Source organism: Harpia harpyja, chromosome 21, assembly GCF_026419915.1.
Source record: "Harpia harpyja isolate bHarHar1 chromosome 21, bHarHar1 primary haplotype, whole genome shotgun sequence".
NCBI lineage: Eukaryota > Metazoa > Chordata > Aves > Accipitriformes > Accipitridae > Harpia > Harpia harpyja.
Window position 1 is genome coordinate 8932858 of NC_068960.1, and position 18708 is coordinate 8951565.

The following is an 18708-nucleotide window of genomic DNA, read 5'->3' on the forward strand; positions in this document are numbered from 1 at the left end:
TTCCATTTAGGTAATTCAACACGGGCTTAAGTACTGCTACAAAACTGATCCTGTGTGGCTTAAAGGGAAAAAACTATCTCTTTTTCTGAAGTCTTGGGACCTGCACAGCACAAAACCAAATAAGAAATTAAGTGTGGGGGCTAGAAAGAGGGTTTGCGGACTTGATCTGCTGATGCAAAAATACAAACCCTGGCAGTCTGTTCCTCTGTGTATAAAAAAGGAGCACAGGCAGATGGGGAAACAGGAGTCAACGAATCCAATTTCATTCAAAGAGGAATCCTCTCTCTCGTGGCTTAAAGAAGCCAGAGAATTGCCCTATTTCATTAAATCATACTTCTAAATTTCATTTCAGAAACAAAGCTAATTTCACATACTTCCGTGACCAATGTATTGAAGGCAAAGAAGCCTGACACTACACAAGGCTGGTCGCACGATGACTTAGTGACCTACATAAAAACAGTACCCAGTTTTTTAGGGGAAGGTATTTTTTCTACAAATAGGTTATCTGTTAAATAGCAACAGCATCATGAAAAACTAATGCCAGTACATTGTCTAGATGTTCCAGGAGAGCTGATATTTGAGCTCATCTAGTCGCTTGACAAATCTCCCAGCACAGGCAAGCCACATGAAATACTGTCTAGCAGGCAGAAATGTCTGAGCTTATTTTAATGCTAAGACAACCAGGTTCTTTCAAGCAAGACCAGTTGGCTTATTATCACAGCAACAGATCTGTAATTTTTCAAATATACTATTATTCTGTTTTCAGATCCCAATGTAATAAAGTACTTAAGCACTTGTCTTATTGAAGTGGGTGACAGTGAGCAAAGGCCTAGCAACAATGATTTAAGTATTACATTAGTTGGCAACTTTCTACTTAAACCATCCTGCATCACTTTTAAAGCTTGTCAATCATGGCCTGTGTGGTCCCTACTTTATATGTTAAACTTCTTTAGCAAGTAAATGGTGCACCTTCAAAGACAGAGATGAAAGGATTCAAATAAACATTCACAATGAAATGTGTTAACTACTACTTTGCCTGCTTGTTTTGGCTAGGGTTTTGCTCCGTACACTGCTGCACGTCCTACTGTAGAATGAAATGCACTTCCTTCTGAATATGCGGCACTTGTGCTCTTCAGCATTAACCAACAGCAGTCAGCTGGTTAACTCAGAACACTGTGCAGAACCCTCCCACCTCCTTAATGTTAACTCCACATTATTTAAAAATAACTCTGAAGTATCACATTTACTACACTTTATTCTCTGCTGGTCCAAGATGACAAATAAAGATTTGTTGCAATAATACAAAATAACGTGAGTCAAAATCACTACTCATCGGAGGGAAAGAAGGCAGAATGAGACAAGCGTTATTTTTAAGAAAACAAGCTGAAAAACAGGCTTTGTCCACATTCCAACAACAACTGTTCTATCATCTTTATAATTTGTCAATTCAAGGTAAAATATGATCCTTTGCTAAACCAAGCATTAAAAATTCATGGATTAATTGGATCAAACCCACAATGGAATAGAAACATACCTTTAGCACTCTATCCACCTCCTGCTTGTTTAGATCTTCTCCACATTCTTGACTCAACTGATTCTGGATGACATTCCTGCGCACTCGATAATTTTTCGAAAAGATTTCAAGCAAAACTTGGCGATGCTTTAAAAGAAAACGTGTCATAAATACAAAGAGAAGAACAATTATTCCTATCTTTCTATATATCAAAACTGCATGTGTCTTAGTCTGTACAAAATATTTACTGAACTACATTAGAGGATTCTTGCTTTGTAATCCTGAAACCGTCCCATACACATCTGCTCTCCAGCAGTGCCCTAGCCTCTGAGCGCCTTACAGGGATCTCTCTCTACCCTGTGGCCAGACCTGTACCCGTCCTGTGACCTGGGGCACCTCCAAAGGTACAAGAACGTGCTGAAGAAGGGGCTGCAAGATATTCCTCTCAAATGCTTCCACAGGAGTTCACATGGTCCACTCCAGCCAGGAGGCTGGATACTGCTTGACTCTTTCCTATAAAAATTTATTTAGATCATGGACACAGGAGTTACATTCTCCATCCACATTTTGTTAGGCACCTTCCCTTTCACTTAATTTACTCTGATAGCAATTAAAACTCAGGAGATGCTCACATATGCTATAATCACTTCCTATTCGAAGTATAAACAGATACATCAGGTAACAACATCATTTAATCTCTGGTTAACGTTGCATTACCACCAAAAGGAAAAAAAAAATTAAAAAAATTGGACTGGATTCGGATGTGAGCCCTGCACTGGAGAATCATTTCTCCTTGCAGGTTCAAAATTATTTGTATTCCACTGAGCTAGTTACTGACATGTATTACCAACATACTACGTTCTTTCTGCCCACACTGCTTTCTCTTGACACAGCAATGATCACCCTGTGAGCTAAGAGCTTCCTCTCAGCTGGAAATAGGTTGGTATTGAAAACTGTACACTTCAACAGGGAAAGAGGAAAACTGCCTGCTGTACCAGTGCCAGAAACACAAATTCAAACAATGCCAAATGCTCAATAAACATATATTTGGGAATGTCACTTATTTTTATCTTTACCTGATCATAAGTGTCACCAGCTTCCCAAAGCGCATAGACCTTTAGTTCATCTGGTGAAGCAGCAGTCTGTGGAGGAAACTGAGAACAAGAGGCTGGTAAAAATAACCATCTATTTAATGAGTTCTGCTTAATGATTCTATGACACAGTATCCCTGGACACCTATTACTGAATCAAAAATGTCATTGCTATGTAATCAGAACTGCTGAAACAACATAAGCTCCTCTCCCATTCCACACTCGAAGGGGTAACTTTGCTCTGGCAGCCCGTGCCTGCTCAGGCATGGCCCATCCTGCAGCCATGGGGCAGACACCTTCTCGCAGGCCCGATGACTTCAACAGAAACATGATCTGTATCAAACCTGTCCTGCTGGGTGATCCTGCAGCACACAGACCCCAAATTAGTAAGGGGCTAACTACGGCCTAGGGAATGGGATGAGCACCATGGCACCCCGATGTGTGCCTTGATATGCCCAAGCCATGTTTGACTGATCATAGAATCATAGAATCATTTAGGTTGGAAAAGACCTTCAAGATCATCGAGTCCAACCATCAACCATGCCCACTAAACCATGTCCTGAAGTATCCCGTCTACTCGCTTTTTGAATACCTCCAGGGATGGTGACTCAACCACTTCCCTTGGCAGCCTGTTCCAATGTCTGACAACCCTCTCAGTAAAAAAATTTTTCCTAATATCTAACCTAAATCTCCCTTGCCGCAACTTGAGGCCATTTTCTCTCATCTTATCTCCAGCCACCTGACAGAAGAGACCAGCACCCACCTCACTACAACCCCCTTTCACATAGTTGTAGAGTGATAAGGTCTCCCCTCAGCCTCCTCTTTTCTAGACTGAACAGCCCCAGCTCCCTCAGCCGCTCCTCATAAGACTTGTGCTCCAGGCCCCTCACCAACTCGGTTGCCCTTCTCTGGACACGCTCCAGCACCTCAATGTCTTTCCTGCAGCGAGGGGCCCAAAACTGAACACAGGACTCGAGGTGCGGCCTCACCAGTGCCCAGTACAGGGGGACGATCACCTCCCTGCTCCTGCTGGCCACGCTATTTCTGATACAGGCCAGGATGCCGTTGGCCTTCTTGGCCACCCGGGCACACTGCTGGCTCATATTCAGCCGGCTGTCAACCAGCACCCCCAGGTCTTTCTCTGCCGGGCAGCTTTCCAGCCACTCTTCCCCAAGCCTGTAGCGCTGCATGGGGTTGTTGTGACCGAAGTGCAGGACCCGGCACTTGGCCTTGTTAAACTTCATACAATTGGCCTCAGCCCATTGATCCAGCCTGTCCAGATCTCTCTGTAGAGCCTTCCTACCCTCAAGCAGATCAACCCTCCCTCCCAACTTGGTGTTGTCTGCAAACTTGCTGAGGGTGCACTCGATCCCCTCGTCCAAATCATTGATAAAGACATTAAAGAGAACTGGCCCCAATACTGAACGCTGGGGAACACCACTTGTGACCCGCCGCCAACTGGATTTCACCCCATTCACCACGACCCTCTGGGCTCGTCCATCCAGCCAGTTTTTCACCCAGCGAAGAGAATGATGCTTCTGGTGACGGTGGGGTAACCCACACCAGTGCCATGGGCCCTGATCCCATGTCTGGCACACCACCAACCATTTCAGAGCTTTAAAAGGGAACTGTTGGGCATACTGGAATCCCGTGAATTTTGCATGGGGACAGTTTCCTGCTGGTGGAAGGTCAATCACCACACACCAGAGCAATCCCAGGGCCTGGACCTTAGCCAGTATCTCATGGCAAGATGTCTAGATTTTTCCTGTCAGCAGCATTTGCTTCCAGACCATCCAAAGCAGTATTCAACTGAGAGCACCAAGTACATTGTAGGGTCTTTCTGGAGGTTTTTACATTTACAGTGGCAGGTTTTAGAGTTTCAGACTTTATTCTGTATTTATCTGCTTCACTAATCCCAAGTCAGCGTTACTGACAAACACTGTGCTTCTGGTGTATTTGTCATCTCTGTTTTCGGGCAGACTACAGGACTCTAGAAGACTGGACACTGAACCAGACACTTGCTCATTTCAGGCTCCAAAAATGAAGGGGTTTTGTTTGGGTTTTTTTTCCATGTGCCAAGCTAGAGAAATACATCTGTTTTTTCTGAGGCAGAGGCCTCACACCCCTGCACACAGGAAGGAACACAACTGCCTCCCCTCCACGCCCCAAACTCCTAAAAAAATAAAATACCATAGATTTGCCTTAACATTTCCCCTTGGAGCAGGGACTAACGAGCAATGCTGGCATATGCCTTCACTCCTGACATGTCTCTTCCTGACTGTTACTAACAACTTATTCCTTGTAACCGCCCAGACAACCTAAATCAATCATCTATGAAAAGCTAACAAGCCAGTCCTGATTGTTTCAGCATCCCTCAATCCTAGCTGCTGGTACAAACCAAACCTTTCTTCCCAGCCTCCCTCACACCATGCCAAAAGACTTGTGCACTGCAGAGTGAAAGATCAGCCTTTCCTTTCACCCTTTGCCTCTGATCTTGTTGCAAAGAGGAAGAGTTTTGTGCAGCAGGAGCTGCCTGGTGGGATTAGCAGCTTTGGCTCTCACGTTGGTCCAACTGGCTGGACTATAACAAGGTTTTACACTTGATTTAGAGCCAGGATTCAGGTTTATTAGGCTCGCAACACCTGACACAATTCTCTTCTCCTAAGGACATTTGCTTTTGAGGAATAATATCTCTTGTATGCTTTCAGCGCAGATAAAATCAAACACTTCAGCTTCCCTCCAGAAAACAGCTGCAGCAGGAAAGGCAAAATGCAGGGCACCAGGAGCATGCAGCCACAAGCTGCCTCACTCTGAGAAAGTCACTCAACACAGACCCAGAGTGCAAACTCCTCCTGCCTCAGCCACAGGTCTGAAATGCAGCTGTGTTTACCCGGCCCTTCTGTGAGGAAACGGCTTCCAAACCAACACAATACTTATTTGGGAAGAAAAACCCACAGGATCTCCTCCTCCCGTCCAGATTTTCTCTGCAAACTGTTGCAAACACTGCTGCCAACAGCACCCTGCTTGCTTGCTGCTGTCATACAGCTTGTCCACAGGAGCGGGAAATGCCATCAGTGACTGAGACGCATGCTGCTCTGTCCAAACAGCTTTACTGTCTTGCCATTGCTGTCCCTTTGCCATTTCATGTTCCTTATCTTAATCTCTCCAGCCTCACCTTGAAACAGCTCTCCACTGCCACAATATCATTTACAGTATTTGCCCTATGCCCCTTCCTGCTCTAAGCCCCCAGAGCTAGTGCAGGGCTTTTAGGAGATGAACCGCTGGCCCAGGTCCCCAGGGCTGCCACATTAAAACGGAAGCTCTCAGGGAGGAGCCCTTGGCTTTGGGATGTGTCTCACTCAAGAACTGAGCACACCCTAAAAATAGCCACTGCCAGGCAGCCTCTCATTATAGCTAAACCAGACTGAAAGGGGCTGAGTCTGCCAGAAAAAACTTATCAGCTGGAATAATCCTAGAGGTAAACTATTGAGCTTACCTCTCCAGGAGCCTGGCATCAGCACTAGCCCAAAAGGCTCACCATAAGCACAGGGCTGCATTCCTCTCCTGTTACCCTAGCCAGGCAGGACGCCAGCAATGGTTACATCATTTCCTGATACCTCGAAAATATCCTCAAGATTTGGGCAGAACCTTGCCACTGCAGGGACCATGGGAAGGGAGCTGTCAGGAGCCAGCCACCCCCAAGCACCCCCATCAGTCTGCAGGAAATGGGTGCAGATACTCAGGAGCCAGATTCCTGTGCAAACGTTTCCTGTGGAGCTGGACACAAGCTCAGCCTGCACAAGCCCCGGACACACGCACAGTGCCAGCGTCTGCTGATGATGCCTCTACTCACCCTCTCTCTGATGGCAGCAGCAGCCCACTGCACTTGGGTGCACCTGCCCAGGATCCGGTATTTCTGTACGCGTGCTTTTCCCTCCCACTTGAGGATGCTACAAAGCACAGGCAAGCACACCACTCTGCAGGCATCCCCAGAGCCTCCTTTGCAGCTGGAGTGGCACCTCTTCTGGCTCCCCACAAATACTATTTATCTCATAGCCTGGGTGCAGTCGGTCAGCTTTATAATAAATCCTGCATTCCCTTGGTAAGGTTTCAATTGCCGTTTTCAGCAACATGTTTTCCATAATAGGGCAGCATGCAAGCCAAGAGTGTCTTCACCCCCCACAGAACATCATTTTAATTACCTCAGATCATTGATTTTTATCACCAAAGCACTTTCAATTACAGAAAACTAATGAGCAACTATGAAATCCCACGCTAAACAACCCTCCAGGCTTTCCCTGAGCTCAGGCGCCCTCGTTGGGTTCTGACAAAATTGTCCAGGGGAACAATCAAGAAATACCAAAGTGTATGAGCCCATGCAAAGAGTAAAACCAGCCCCAGCACATTTGCCATCTGCACACAGCATCAGGGGGAGGCTTGGGGGTAACGATTTACATTGCTGATAACAGTACAGGCTTATACAGGCTCCTATAGAAGATCTCAAGTTTTGCAGTAAACTCTGGGTCAGCAGAACTAAAACTTACAGCAGACCTCCAGCAAGAGACTTTCCAGTGACCACTTCTGCACCTCTGCAGGTCTCCTGTGACAGGGTTTTCCAGACAGAAGGAAGTTCCCAACCACCTCTCTTCAGGAGGATTTTGGTTGTTTTTTGAAAAAAGAAACTATCCCACTTTCACTCCTCACAGCTTTTAAGCAGAGAGTGGATGGAATCCTTTCCAAAATCCCAAAATTTCCAAAGCAGACAAGTCCCAGTCCTGAGTAACAGAGCAGCAATGACCTCAGCTATTTACCATCAGCATGGCAAATGCACATATTACACTGCATACAAAGGAGAGCCTAGCCAGCACTAAGAGGCAGTTCCAGGCAAACATTACTCCAGGACTTGGAAGCTGTCAGGAGAGAAAGCAGAAAGTACCAAAATCGGTGGTCTCCCTAGTGGCGTTTTGAGTCTGTTACTCAGTTCCCGGGTGCCACAACATGTACTTTGCACATGACTGAACATGTTATTTGTCCCGTCCCCCCCGCAGCAACCCTTACTCCTTAGCTGAGTTTCAACTCCCATGCTCCAGGCTCTCTCTCATCAGCCTGCCTGCTTCCTGCTCTTTCCGCCTTGCCTGCTCTTTCAAGCAGTTCACACGTCTCTCTTCCCCTCTCCCCAAAGGCAGCTGACTCCCAAGCTCTTTCTGGTTGCAACCCAATCAGCACTGCCAGATGTCTTATAAAATTAATTTCCTTTTAGGCTGTTTCCCATGATGCCAAATTCCTTTTCCTTTCCTAAGCGATCTACTGTCACACAAACCTGCTCTGTCTCACGCAATCACACATGTCATTTCCATAAAGACAAAGAAACAAAGACACCTCTGCACAGTCTAGAAGGAAAAGGACTGACCAAAGAAACCTGCTGCAGATATGGTTTGCTACTTCCCAGAGGGCTCTGCTGGGCGTGCCTTGCCGCTCCCAGGCAGTCAATGCCACCTTTCCTCCCCCAACTGTATCCCTGTCCCTGAGAGAAGGAGCTTGTGCAACTCCAGGAGAGCTGATGGGTACTGCCTTAGATCATGTTAACAGAAGCAAGTTGGGACAGCGAGTCACTGCAGCCCAACAGCTTGGATGTGGAAACAGAGCCCCAAAGACAACTAAACTAGGCAGCATACCACTGAGCAAAGAAAGCAGAGTGCAGGGCCTGCCAGAAGCAGGACGGCAGACAAACCTCCAGCAGCTTCAACACATCCAGTACTGGACAGTTACTCAGCGCACATCCGTTCTTCTGGTCTACCAGCACAGGACACAAACATTTCACAGCTCAGATGTTTAACTGCCCCCCAATCCCTCCTCCCCAAAGTACACCCAGGGAAAAACATACTTACAGGCACCAAAATCTGTTTGCAGCCAGTGTCCAACACCATGTCCTGTAACATTTTGTCTGAAATGCCACTGAACAACGTATGTCCTGGAGGCAGACTGGCTAAGTGAAGGTTAAATAACCGTTTAAGCTCACTCAGGGTGAGTACAAATTGTTTCTTAAATGTTGACGACACAAATGCCTTCAGTTCTTGGGCTACCCGGTCAATGCAGCCTCCAGGCAAGTGGCCGTTTAAAGAGTCCGTGGAGTCCTCCTCTGCATGGAGGCCGTTGACAATGCCATTGTTCATGCCCTCATAAGCCGAGGTATCCATTGGCTCCTCGTCACTCACAGGCTCCTCTTTAATGCGGATATTGGAAACATCTATCTTCGCTGAGGCATCATTGGATTTCATCTCTGCCTTTTGCTTCTGGAACTCCTTCTCCAGCTGCCCATAGTTCTGCTTGACTTTTGCTTTAGCCATGTTGACCCTTTGCTCCCCAGAAACCAGCAACGGATGAGCTAGTAAGAAACAAAAGATACCATAAATCTCACCATAACCAGGGCTCCAGTCTTACAGAATGGTTCTTGAAGGGGTCATAGTGAAATGAAAGCAGGAAACGTCCTCTGCTTGTGAAATCTAAGGCATAAACCCAGTTTGTTGATAAGATTTTACTTTAGTTTGGGGTTTTTTTGGTGGGGTTTTTTTGGGGTGGGGGTGATGGGGGTGGGGGGAGGGGGGTTGGTTTTTTTAAAGATAAACATGTTGACAAATTGTAAGCCAGATGCTTGGGGAAGGGTGTTCCAGTTGAGGAACCTGAAGCAAAGACAAAGTGCACTTGTTCAATCACTAGGGCCTTTTCTGTAAGTCAGGAAACCAGGATATAGACTGCTTATACATCTCTACTCATGACCCAAATGCTGCTTTGCCTAACAACTTTTTTTTTTTTTTTTTTAGAGTATCTAGTGGCCAGTGGGGCCTGCTTCAGGAAATGCCAGAGCCAGCACAAGGATGTCCTATAGGTACAGTGAGGAGAGTGAAGGGGTTAACAGTGAACTTGAATACCCTTCTAGCATGAGGCACACAGTGTGAAAGTCTGAGACCCTCTTCTTAGTATTATTACCCAGTGATGGGGAGAAAGGGACAGGAGGGAGTTCTTTTCCCATGCAATCCTGTGCCTTTTCCCCTGGGTCCTCTACACGCCAGCTATCCAAAGGTGACAGGAAGGGGCGTGTTGGCAGCAGAGGAATCCAGTCTCAATGCCAAAGGAAGGAGTGCTGTGTTTAAGGCAAAATCATGCACAGCACACATGCTGTTATCTTCTCTGCTGTTAGGCTTACTAATCCTCTCCAAATAACCCAACACATAATCCTTCCAAGCAGATCAGACACAGGGTATTGAAATGGATTCATATGCTCATTTGTCAGTTCTGCTTATACTCTTCATTGGCTCCAGTGTTTGGCAATGAGCCAAATACCTAGTTAAAACTCTGGAATCTCAAGTTTTCACAATCTTTTAAAACTCTGGAGCAGCTACTTTAATATTCTCACTGGCATCCATGGTGGAGAAGGACATCAAAAACAGACAGCTTCACACCTCCTTACAGCCGCCTGCCAAACACGTTCTTCATTAATTGCTCACCCCTCAACCACAGGACAGAGACACCAGTGCAAATCAGGTGAAACAAACAAAAAAAAATCACCTCCTGCACATTAACTCGCAAACTGAGAGGTGAGAATTACTTGTGCACTGGCCCTGTCCTCTCTTCAGGAGCTGCTTACACCCTTACACCAGACAAGCTGCCTTAAATGAAGAAGTTGATAAGAGAACCAGCTGATTTTACACAATCAAATAGCAAGTCCCCAGTGCCAAGGAATCCTCTGTGCTCTGCTATGAGGATGCTACAGCAAGCTTGTGTCACCCCAACATCAGTGTTGTTAGAACAGACCAAGATCTGTCTCAAATAATCCAAAGGAAATCGCAAGAATGGGAAAATATTAAACAAAACAAGGCCAGTCCCCACCACGTTCAAAACCAAAGAGGAACTCCAAAACATCACCCAGGAATATGGAGAGATGCATGTGCTTCAAGATGATCCAAGCACAATTCCATTTACCTGACTGTGCCTCTTGTTTCTTTGGCGTCAAGTGCTCCTTCAAGAGATTATAGACCTTTTCTAATCTGAAAGACAAAGATAAAATATACCAAGACAGTTTCAGTTGTTATGCCTGCGTGCAGCCATGCCAGCTTTGGCCACTAACTAGAACACTCAATTTCTCCAGGGAGCCAAGGAACAGGAATGACTTGAATGATGCAGTGACACCCCCCACCACACCACTGCCTGGTGACTGTGAGGGGGAAACCTTCGAGGCAATACAGATCAAATTATCTATCAATGTCTACAGAAACTTTGTACTAGATAGTTCCCTGTTTTTAGCTTATTCCCCAAAATAAAACAAGTCATTTACTTGGCCTGAATGCCCATCCACAGCATATGTTGCCTCTGAACTATATCTGGATGCTTCTTAACAAAGTCTTCATCATAAGGCAGCATGAACTCCCAACCTTTGTTTATTCTTGCCACGGACATGTGCTCTAGGAAGTCTTTCACATCTTCTGGACAAAGCTAAAAGAAAAAGCAAAAGCATAAATAATATGGAAGTCAATTTACATAGGACATATGCAGCAATGGGCATTGTTCCATGAGACAAGAGGAGTTGGACTGATTTGGTACGTATGGGACACCTCCATGAATACACACCCAGCTAAGTCAGAGATACTCATCCTTCTCTGCAGCACCAACACTTTCACACAATGTTAAAAGCACAGGACTTCAGAGAGCAGTGGTAATTAATCACCTGAGAGTCAAATAGCTCATGGCATGTTTTGTGAAGAAAAGGGAGTTTCCAAACTGAGATGAAAAGACTCTGTTGTGAAGAGAAGCATATTCTACAATGTCAATCTTATTTTAGAGCTGCAGGTCAAACATGCTGCACCTACACATGCACAGCTTTTAAGCGGCACTGGATCTTACATTACAAAAATAGATGGTCTGTGCATAAATTGACTCATGTTTTATCGTTTTACAGCATTTTAAGGAAATTATTTTTTGTCCTCTTTACTTAATGTTTCTCATTCATTTGCCAGTTTTAACAGAATATTCAGGTGCCTGAGTTGCTTTAAAGCTTTTATTCAATATTGACAACTGGCAAATGCTGAGATGAAGAGTTGCTCTTTTCTAACATACCCAAAGCAGAGCAGCTAGTGTGGACTGCACAAGCACTCATCTGCTTTGGTGCACAATCAGTCAGTTTAATTCAAACTGTGTCTGGCTTTCCACTGAAACAGATGAGAGGACAAGATGCATTCCAGTGGCTCAGCGACAAGGCCAGTCATATCCTTTGGAGTCATGGTAACTGTGGGAGCTGCTCAAAATGTTTGTAAAAAGATTATGTATCTATACCTACCTGTTCCAAAGTGAAGGGATGCCTGGTGAGCAACACTGCAAGTCAGCAGTAATGCAGACACTGTGAACTTTAGAAAAGGCTTGCAGCAGCACCCACTACCAACCTACGGACAATGTGCAACACGTATCACCAACTTCTGATTTGGGAATTATAAAAAAAAGAAAAAAGAAAAAAAATCACTCACTTTTGTAACTGCTGCCACTTCCTTTCTCACAACCCAGCGGTCCTGTGTGAACTTCCACATCTAAGAAAGGAACAAAAGAGAAAAACCTAGTAACTGTATTTAGCAGTTGCTTTACTGAAGTTGTAGTAATGACCCTGTTCAATGATGTTACCAGAAAAATGGAAACCCCATTCCTTTCAAGAATGTGGAAGCAGGTGATTCTCAGCCAGGTAGTGGGAAAACACTTTCTGGCGTCTTCTGGCCTCAAATGGCCATGAACACAGTATCAAAAGCTTCGAGAGTCCATGGTTTGCCTTGATGAACCTGTGACTGCAAAAGCTATGAAGAATCTCTTGAACTCAAACTCCATTTAGCTTCCAAAAAAAAAAAAAAAAAAAAAAAATCCACTGCAGTGATGCTGGTACTCCAGAAGTCACACTTGAGGCTCTGCTTCTCACATACCTAATCATCAACCTAAATAAACTCTTCATCCACTTCTGTTAACGCAGGGGGCTGTAAAGGCTGATGACTGTTGCTTTTCTGTAGCACACAGCCCCCTAGAAAGCTCCCGTGCCCTTCTTCAATGCACATCACGGTCACTTATAGTTATGCCAAGATGGCCTGTCACTCACATACTTGTCCCCAGTTAATGGAAAAGCTAGGTGCTCTGCAGAGCAGCTCCTAAGGTTTAACATCCTGAGAGGCGGCTGCTGAGAGCAGGCTAACAGGATACATGAGGACTTGGGCAGAAAAATGTCTGAACACCCCTTTGATTTCTTCCTGTCTCCATTTAAATAGACTACAACCTCTTTTAGTCTGTGTGTATTAATAATGTCGTGAAGAATTCAAAATCTCATTACTGCCAATTTCTTCCTGCCCTATGACGTCATCTATGCATCCTTCTCTCTGATTCAGCTTCTCTCTGCCCACAAACACACAAAACCACCACGCTCACTTTAGGGCACAAGGCATTTCTGTTTTAAAGCACAGGAAGCTGCTGTCCTAAGGAAGTAGATCTATCAGCTCTCCTTGCACACAACTCTGAGGCAGCCATTTCTCATTAGGCCCTTTACCCTCAGCTAGAGCCAATGGTACTCACGTCCTCTGAATTTATTATGTGAGAATCTGGGGAAAAACCAGAAGCTTTCAGAAAAGACAAAAACTACTTTTCCTTCTCCCCAAAGTACGGCATGGAACAGGTGGACTCTAAAATATGGTGGCCATAAATATTTTTTATCCTTATTAATTACTTTACACAAATATATACAAGGAAATAAAGTTCACTTTTTAAGCTAGAACACATTTTCTCCACAGATGCAATACAGCATTACATACTATTTCTGAGCCTTATGACCAGACATTTCACTTTGTCTGAGCGCCAGAAACACCAATGCTTTCTATTTTCTAACATTTTAACTTTTTCCCTGTTGTAGAGCTAATCAGCAAATTACTTGTCTTTAAGATTGACACGAATCCATTTCTCATGCAAGGTATATTTAACATAATTCAAATGAAAGTAATGTATCTTTACATCTTAATCGCTAAAACACTACCGCTTACTTAACTGAACATAATAATTTCTGGTCCCTAGAACTTTACACATGACATGTCACCTAATCTGCTGTGTCCTAAAGACTTATGTCACTGGGTCACACCTGAATCCAGGTCTCCATATGGCAGTGTCTTGGGCTGACATCAAGTCACAATAAAAAGTCAGTTTCAATCACCATCAGTTTTATCTTCTACTAGTACTGTAATACCCTTAAAGTCTCTTGCACCGCATGCTCCTATTCAGAGCTAAATCTCATAAACAAACTTTGCAAACAAGGGGAACAGTCAGGTCTAACTGAAAAAAATGAGAGCAATGCACTCGTCAACTTCTCTTTGATGGGGCGGAAGCCATAAACTGAATATGAACTTAGGAACCACTTAGGAACTTAATTCTTTCCATGGTTAGTGAAAATAAACACAATGCAGAGGTTGTTCCCTTTTGCTGTGGTTACGTGTGTGTTTACAAGACCTGTATTCATTTCAACTTCCATGTGCAGCTACTGCTCACAAAAGGTGCCTGGGAACAGAGTCCCTTCACTGATTAGCAGCTCTGGGGAATAAAGTCCTCTTTAAAGATCAACAGTACATGCTCAGGGAGCATAAGGCTTACCCACACTGCCCTCCTGAGACCTCATAGTCCTGACCCCATGGAAATATATCTGGAGAAACAAGCACTTTATTATCCAGTCCTGGCTTTTCTGTAAGCCCTGCATTGTGGGGGCTATGTGATAGTGGCTCTACCGCACGTATTAGAAAGGGATGAATACTGTTAATGACAGATGATTTGAACCTGCCAGACAGCCACAATGTCAATCTACGCCAACACTCCCATGACAGACTAGTAACAACACCTTCAGGATTAAAGTACAAATAATTTTGTTGGAGGAAACATCTTATTGCAGCAGAGCAGCAGAGTTTTGCAATGCCATGGCCTCCCAGGCAAACTTCACCTGCATTTTCCTTTAAAAACAACAAATATTTTTATACTTACAACAAAGTCTCTTCCTCTACAGAGCACTTCTGCAGGGACTCCACTATGTGGACTAGAAGTATCTTTCGGGTAGAGGACATCACTGTTAATTAAAAAGGAAGACAGATTAGTTACTAGGTACTCCAGAAAAATGGCATTGGTGAAAATTAACAAACATGTCCTCCCTGTTCTGCAGTTAAATTATACCTTTATCCAAAGCATGGTTTTCATTAAAGGAATTAATATTGGTGTAATTACACCACTGCAATTACACTAGTGCAAAAAGGCTTACACCAGCAAAGCATAGCCTTGTGGCTAGCAGATGTGTGCAACACAGGTACAAGCTCTGCTTTGTTCTTGCAAAGCCTATCCTCCCTTGGATCAGTGTAAACAAGACCAGAATGATCCTAAGAAATGCTTAGGCTAACCTGGTATGCAGCCTTGAAGGCAGCATTTAGCCAAAATGCTGATGTATGGGCATAAGGTTTTTTTATTTCGTTCCCAGCAATCAAGGGCTTAGAGAACAATACTACAAAACGTCATGCTCGAACCAAACAGCCCTGAGACCAACACTACCCTGTGTCCTCGTCTGCTTGCAAGACCAACTGGATGACATTTGTTAGCGTGCTCTCCAAGGCCTCAAGGCAGCCCAGGTTCATGATCTTGATCCTACCCAGGCCAAAGAAATGGGTCCCTTCTACATTTAAAGCTCTGATGCATGCATGCGCTGCTCTGTGCCCAACCATCCCAAATACGCCACATCTCCTAGAGATACACGCATCCTTCTCGGACTAGTAGCAAAGAATCAGCTACAACATAAAAACAATCTGAATGCTAATATACTGTCTTTTAACTTGCTTCCAGCTTCCTTCTGGAATGGCTGGAGGGACAGCAAGGGTTGCTGTAAAAACTGTTCACATTGTTAACACAGGCCTGTATCACAATAGCTGAAACACATCCTGCTAACAGACTTGGACTAGTAGCTGGTGCCACTCATCTTAACACAGAGAGCTATTTCAGAGACTATTAATTCTCCACATGCAGTGCTCCACCCAGGTAAAAAAAATCATACTGCACTTTAGACTTCAATTCCCAGTGGGATGTTTTATCCTAATAAACAGGAGGATGATACAGAATCCATTTCATGTGGTACACTCAGCACACCACGCTTGATTTATTAAGCGGGTAATGCCTTCTAGAGGGTAGCTTTCAGCTGACAAGAGCAGCATCCACTGATGAACAGCAAGGTGACTGCACAAAGATCTTTCTTTGACTGAATTTAGCTAAGAAATACTATAGCTGACATTGGTTTCATTTTCTGTGTTTATATTTGATACTAATCTCTGGAAGAATTCAGGGCAGTCCTCCCACAAAAGAACATGAGTGAAGACAACATCAAAAACCTAACATAACTCAAATGCAAATACAGATTACATCACTGCTCAGCCATAATTTTAGCTGGTGTAGGTACTACGGTATTAACCTTTAACATCAACCCTTTGAGTTTTATCTGACTGCACTAAAAAGGACCAAACACTAAATCAAGATTTTACAGTACTGTGAATTAAGAACATGGCTACTTTGGGACACAAGGAAGATGAGTATATAAAATCCATTGTTCTGATCCTCTCCTTAAAGCAAAAAACCATGTCCCAGTAACAAAGACCAGCCATACCTCTTCACCACCCAGTTTCCCTGGACCAGCATTGCCACCTGCTGTATACAGCGGAGAACTGCCGTAGAGTCAGTCCCAGAGCCTAGCAAACTCATCAGATTTGCAAATGGCATGACCTTCACTGAAAGGCAAAATACACACCAGATTAAGGGTTTCTTCAGTGTGCATGATACAGACATAGATTTCTAAATCTAGGATACTATGATTTATGTTGAAGTTCATGGTCAAATCTATACCTTAGAAAAAACCCAAAACCTAAGTTCTACTAAGTCCCCCCCTGCACTACAGTCATCCTCTGTTCTAAAAATACCTGCTAGTGTTGCATCACAGTTGATTAGCTTAACTGGTCCCAAATTAATGCATCAATAAAATAAATCTATGCCTTTGACAATATTTGGAAACAAAGATACCTGACAAGACAGGAAGCTCCTGAGGCAAAGTCCTCAGGATTTGCTCTCATCAGATAGTAACTCTGAAGAAACAAAATACAATTCCTAGATGACACTCATGAAGTGCTTATTACTGAAAACCTCCCAGAAAATGCCAAAGTGCAGCTTGTTGCATTAACCTTCGACTTATGATTCATGTTCAGACCCCACATTCCAGGAGATACCTGCTGAAATAGATGTATCCAGAAAGCTATCATCAGATTAGAAATTATTCTAAGAGTAACTTGACTGCAAACATACAAATCAACAGTCAGATCTGCTGCCAACTGCTCATCCTTGCACAGCAGGTCTTCTTAAGGAAAGGCTCGGGATTTGGATTCTTCACAGAACGAGAGAGCCAGACAGACTGTCTGGTGGGGTGACAGAACTGGTACTACTAGGAAAGGTACCTCATCTAAGGCAATTAGAAGTCACAAAGTAAAGTGCAAATGTATTACAAAAACTACAAACCATTCTTCATCAGGATCTTAATCTGATCAGCAAGGGGTAAAGTTCTCAGCTGGGCCATAGAAAGCACATTGCTTGGAGCCATTGGTTTGTCACTGCAGGTAAACAAGAAGATTTGCAGCCCATGAAAAAGAGCATCCAGCCAATACGGACTTTGAACATTCTGTACAAACACTTACTTCTCTTCCTCTACGCTTGGAGGCATCAACATCATTAAATATTCACTAGAAGAAAAGAAAACACATCCTTAAAATGCTTGTCATGGGACTTCCCAGGTTTAAGTACATTAAAGTTATTTCTTGCTTAGAGCAACCCTAATTGTGTGTATCTACAAAACAAATATTAGCCTGAAAAGAGAGCTCTCCCCTTTCCTCTCCCATCTTCCTCTGTAAATCCAGTACTAGTAAAAGCTACTGACATTCATCTGCCCAAAGAGAAGGTACGAAATAAATGGGAGTCAGAATCCCAGCTCTTCTGTACAGAAGAGGTGTCCAAACAGAGGAACTGCAAGAGTAAATACATTAAACACAGGTGCTCTGACACGGCAGTAAGAGGGGTAATGTGAAGTCCTGTAGACAGAAAGAATCAGGCCAGCGACAAGCAAGAAGTCTTCTCCACCCATGTAACTACCAGTGTCTGTGAGGAAAGAATCAGATCCAAAAGACTTCTCAGAACACCTAGCACTGTTCCACTAAGACGTTAAATGTTAAGAAAAACGCATCCACACCACTAAACAGAGAGAGAGTGCCACTTTCCTATTACTTGGCCATGGTTGTATCAGATTACAGCAAAGCATTAGTATTGACTGCATCATGGGAAGATTCCTGTATAGCTGCAGTCACCAAGCAACAAAACTGAACAAGTTTCAAGTAGTTTCCAGTGTGTCTCACAAATCACAAAAACAAGTTTTATAAGATTTGCTAACAATGGAAGTTACTGGCTTCAGTGTTTTAATTTATTTTAACCAGAAGGAGCTTTTCTTTTACTTTTCCTTTACAGTATTTGCAGTCCCAATAATGCAGGGTTGTGATAACGTACAAGAGGCTACAATCCCAAGTGAATACAACTAGTTTTACTCTCAGAGTAAACAGGGAAACAAAGAAAGCAACCTGAATAAGTTGAAGTTTGTTTCTGTATTTTTTAAACTATTCAATTTTTATCACGGATACAATTATCAAACAGCAGACTTTTAAAGAATATACCTGCTTATTACCCTGAAAACAATCCCAACAAATTACTGCAATTTCTGTAGGGAACCATCAAAACCATTACCTGGGAGATTTAATTAATTCCGTGTTTTCAGCAAGGCCATGACCTTGACTAAATAAATACTGGCGCTCGTGTTCAGAACGGCTATCCTGGAGATATAGAAAAAACCAAGAGTTGCTACCACATATGGAAAATGTACAAAATGCCAGAGAGCTGGATTGCTCACTCCAAACTGTGACCACCCTGTCATTACTGCACCACTCAAGCGTTCCACCTCACTAACTAATGTTCTACTTTCACTTTCTTGAA

The 18708-nt window shown here is 43.8% G+C and overlaps 1 protein-coding gene across 2 annotated transcripts in view; it reads right to left on the reverse strand.

The window, feature by feature from the left end:
* The window catches only part of POLR3E (RNA polymerase III subunit E), a 32377-nt gene that overhangs the window by 1499 nt on the left and 12170 nt on the right, over positions 1–18708 (reverse strand). For both annotated transcript variants that reach the window (XM_052772381.1, XM_052772382.1), the window contains exons 10-20: positions 18463–18548; positions 17370–17414; positions 17194–17285; positions 16295–16415; positions 14641–14722; positions 12120–12179; positions 10937–11094; positions 10585–10649; positions 8493–8989; positions 2590–2667; positions 1535–1660 (exon numbers count right to left, since the gene is read on the reverse strand). In XM_052772381.1, coding sequence (XP_052628341.1) covers positions 1535–1660; positions 2590–2667; positions 8493–8989; positions 10585–10649; positions 10937–11094; positions 12120–12179; positions 14641–14722; positions 16295–16415; positions 17194–17285; positions 17370–17414; positions 18463–18548 — 1410 coding nt within the window. The remainder of the gene's footprint in view (positions 1–1534; positions 1661–2589; positions 2668–8492; positions 8990–10584; positions 10650–10936; positions 11095–12119; positions 12180–14640; positions 14723–16294; positions 16416–17193; positions 17286–17369; positions 17415–18462; positions 18549–18708) is intronic.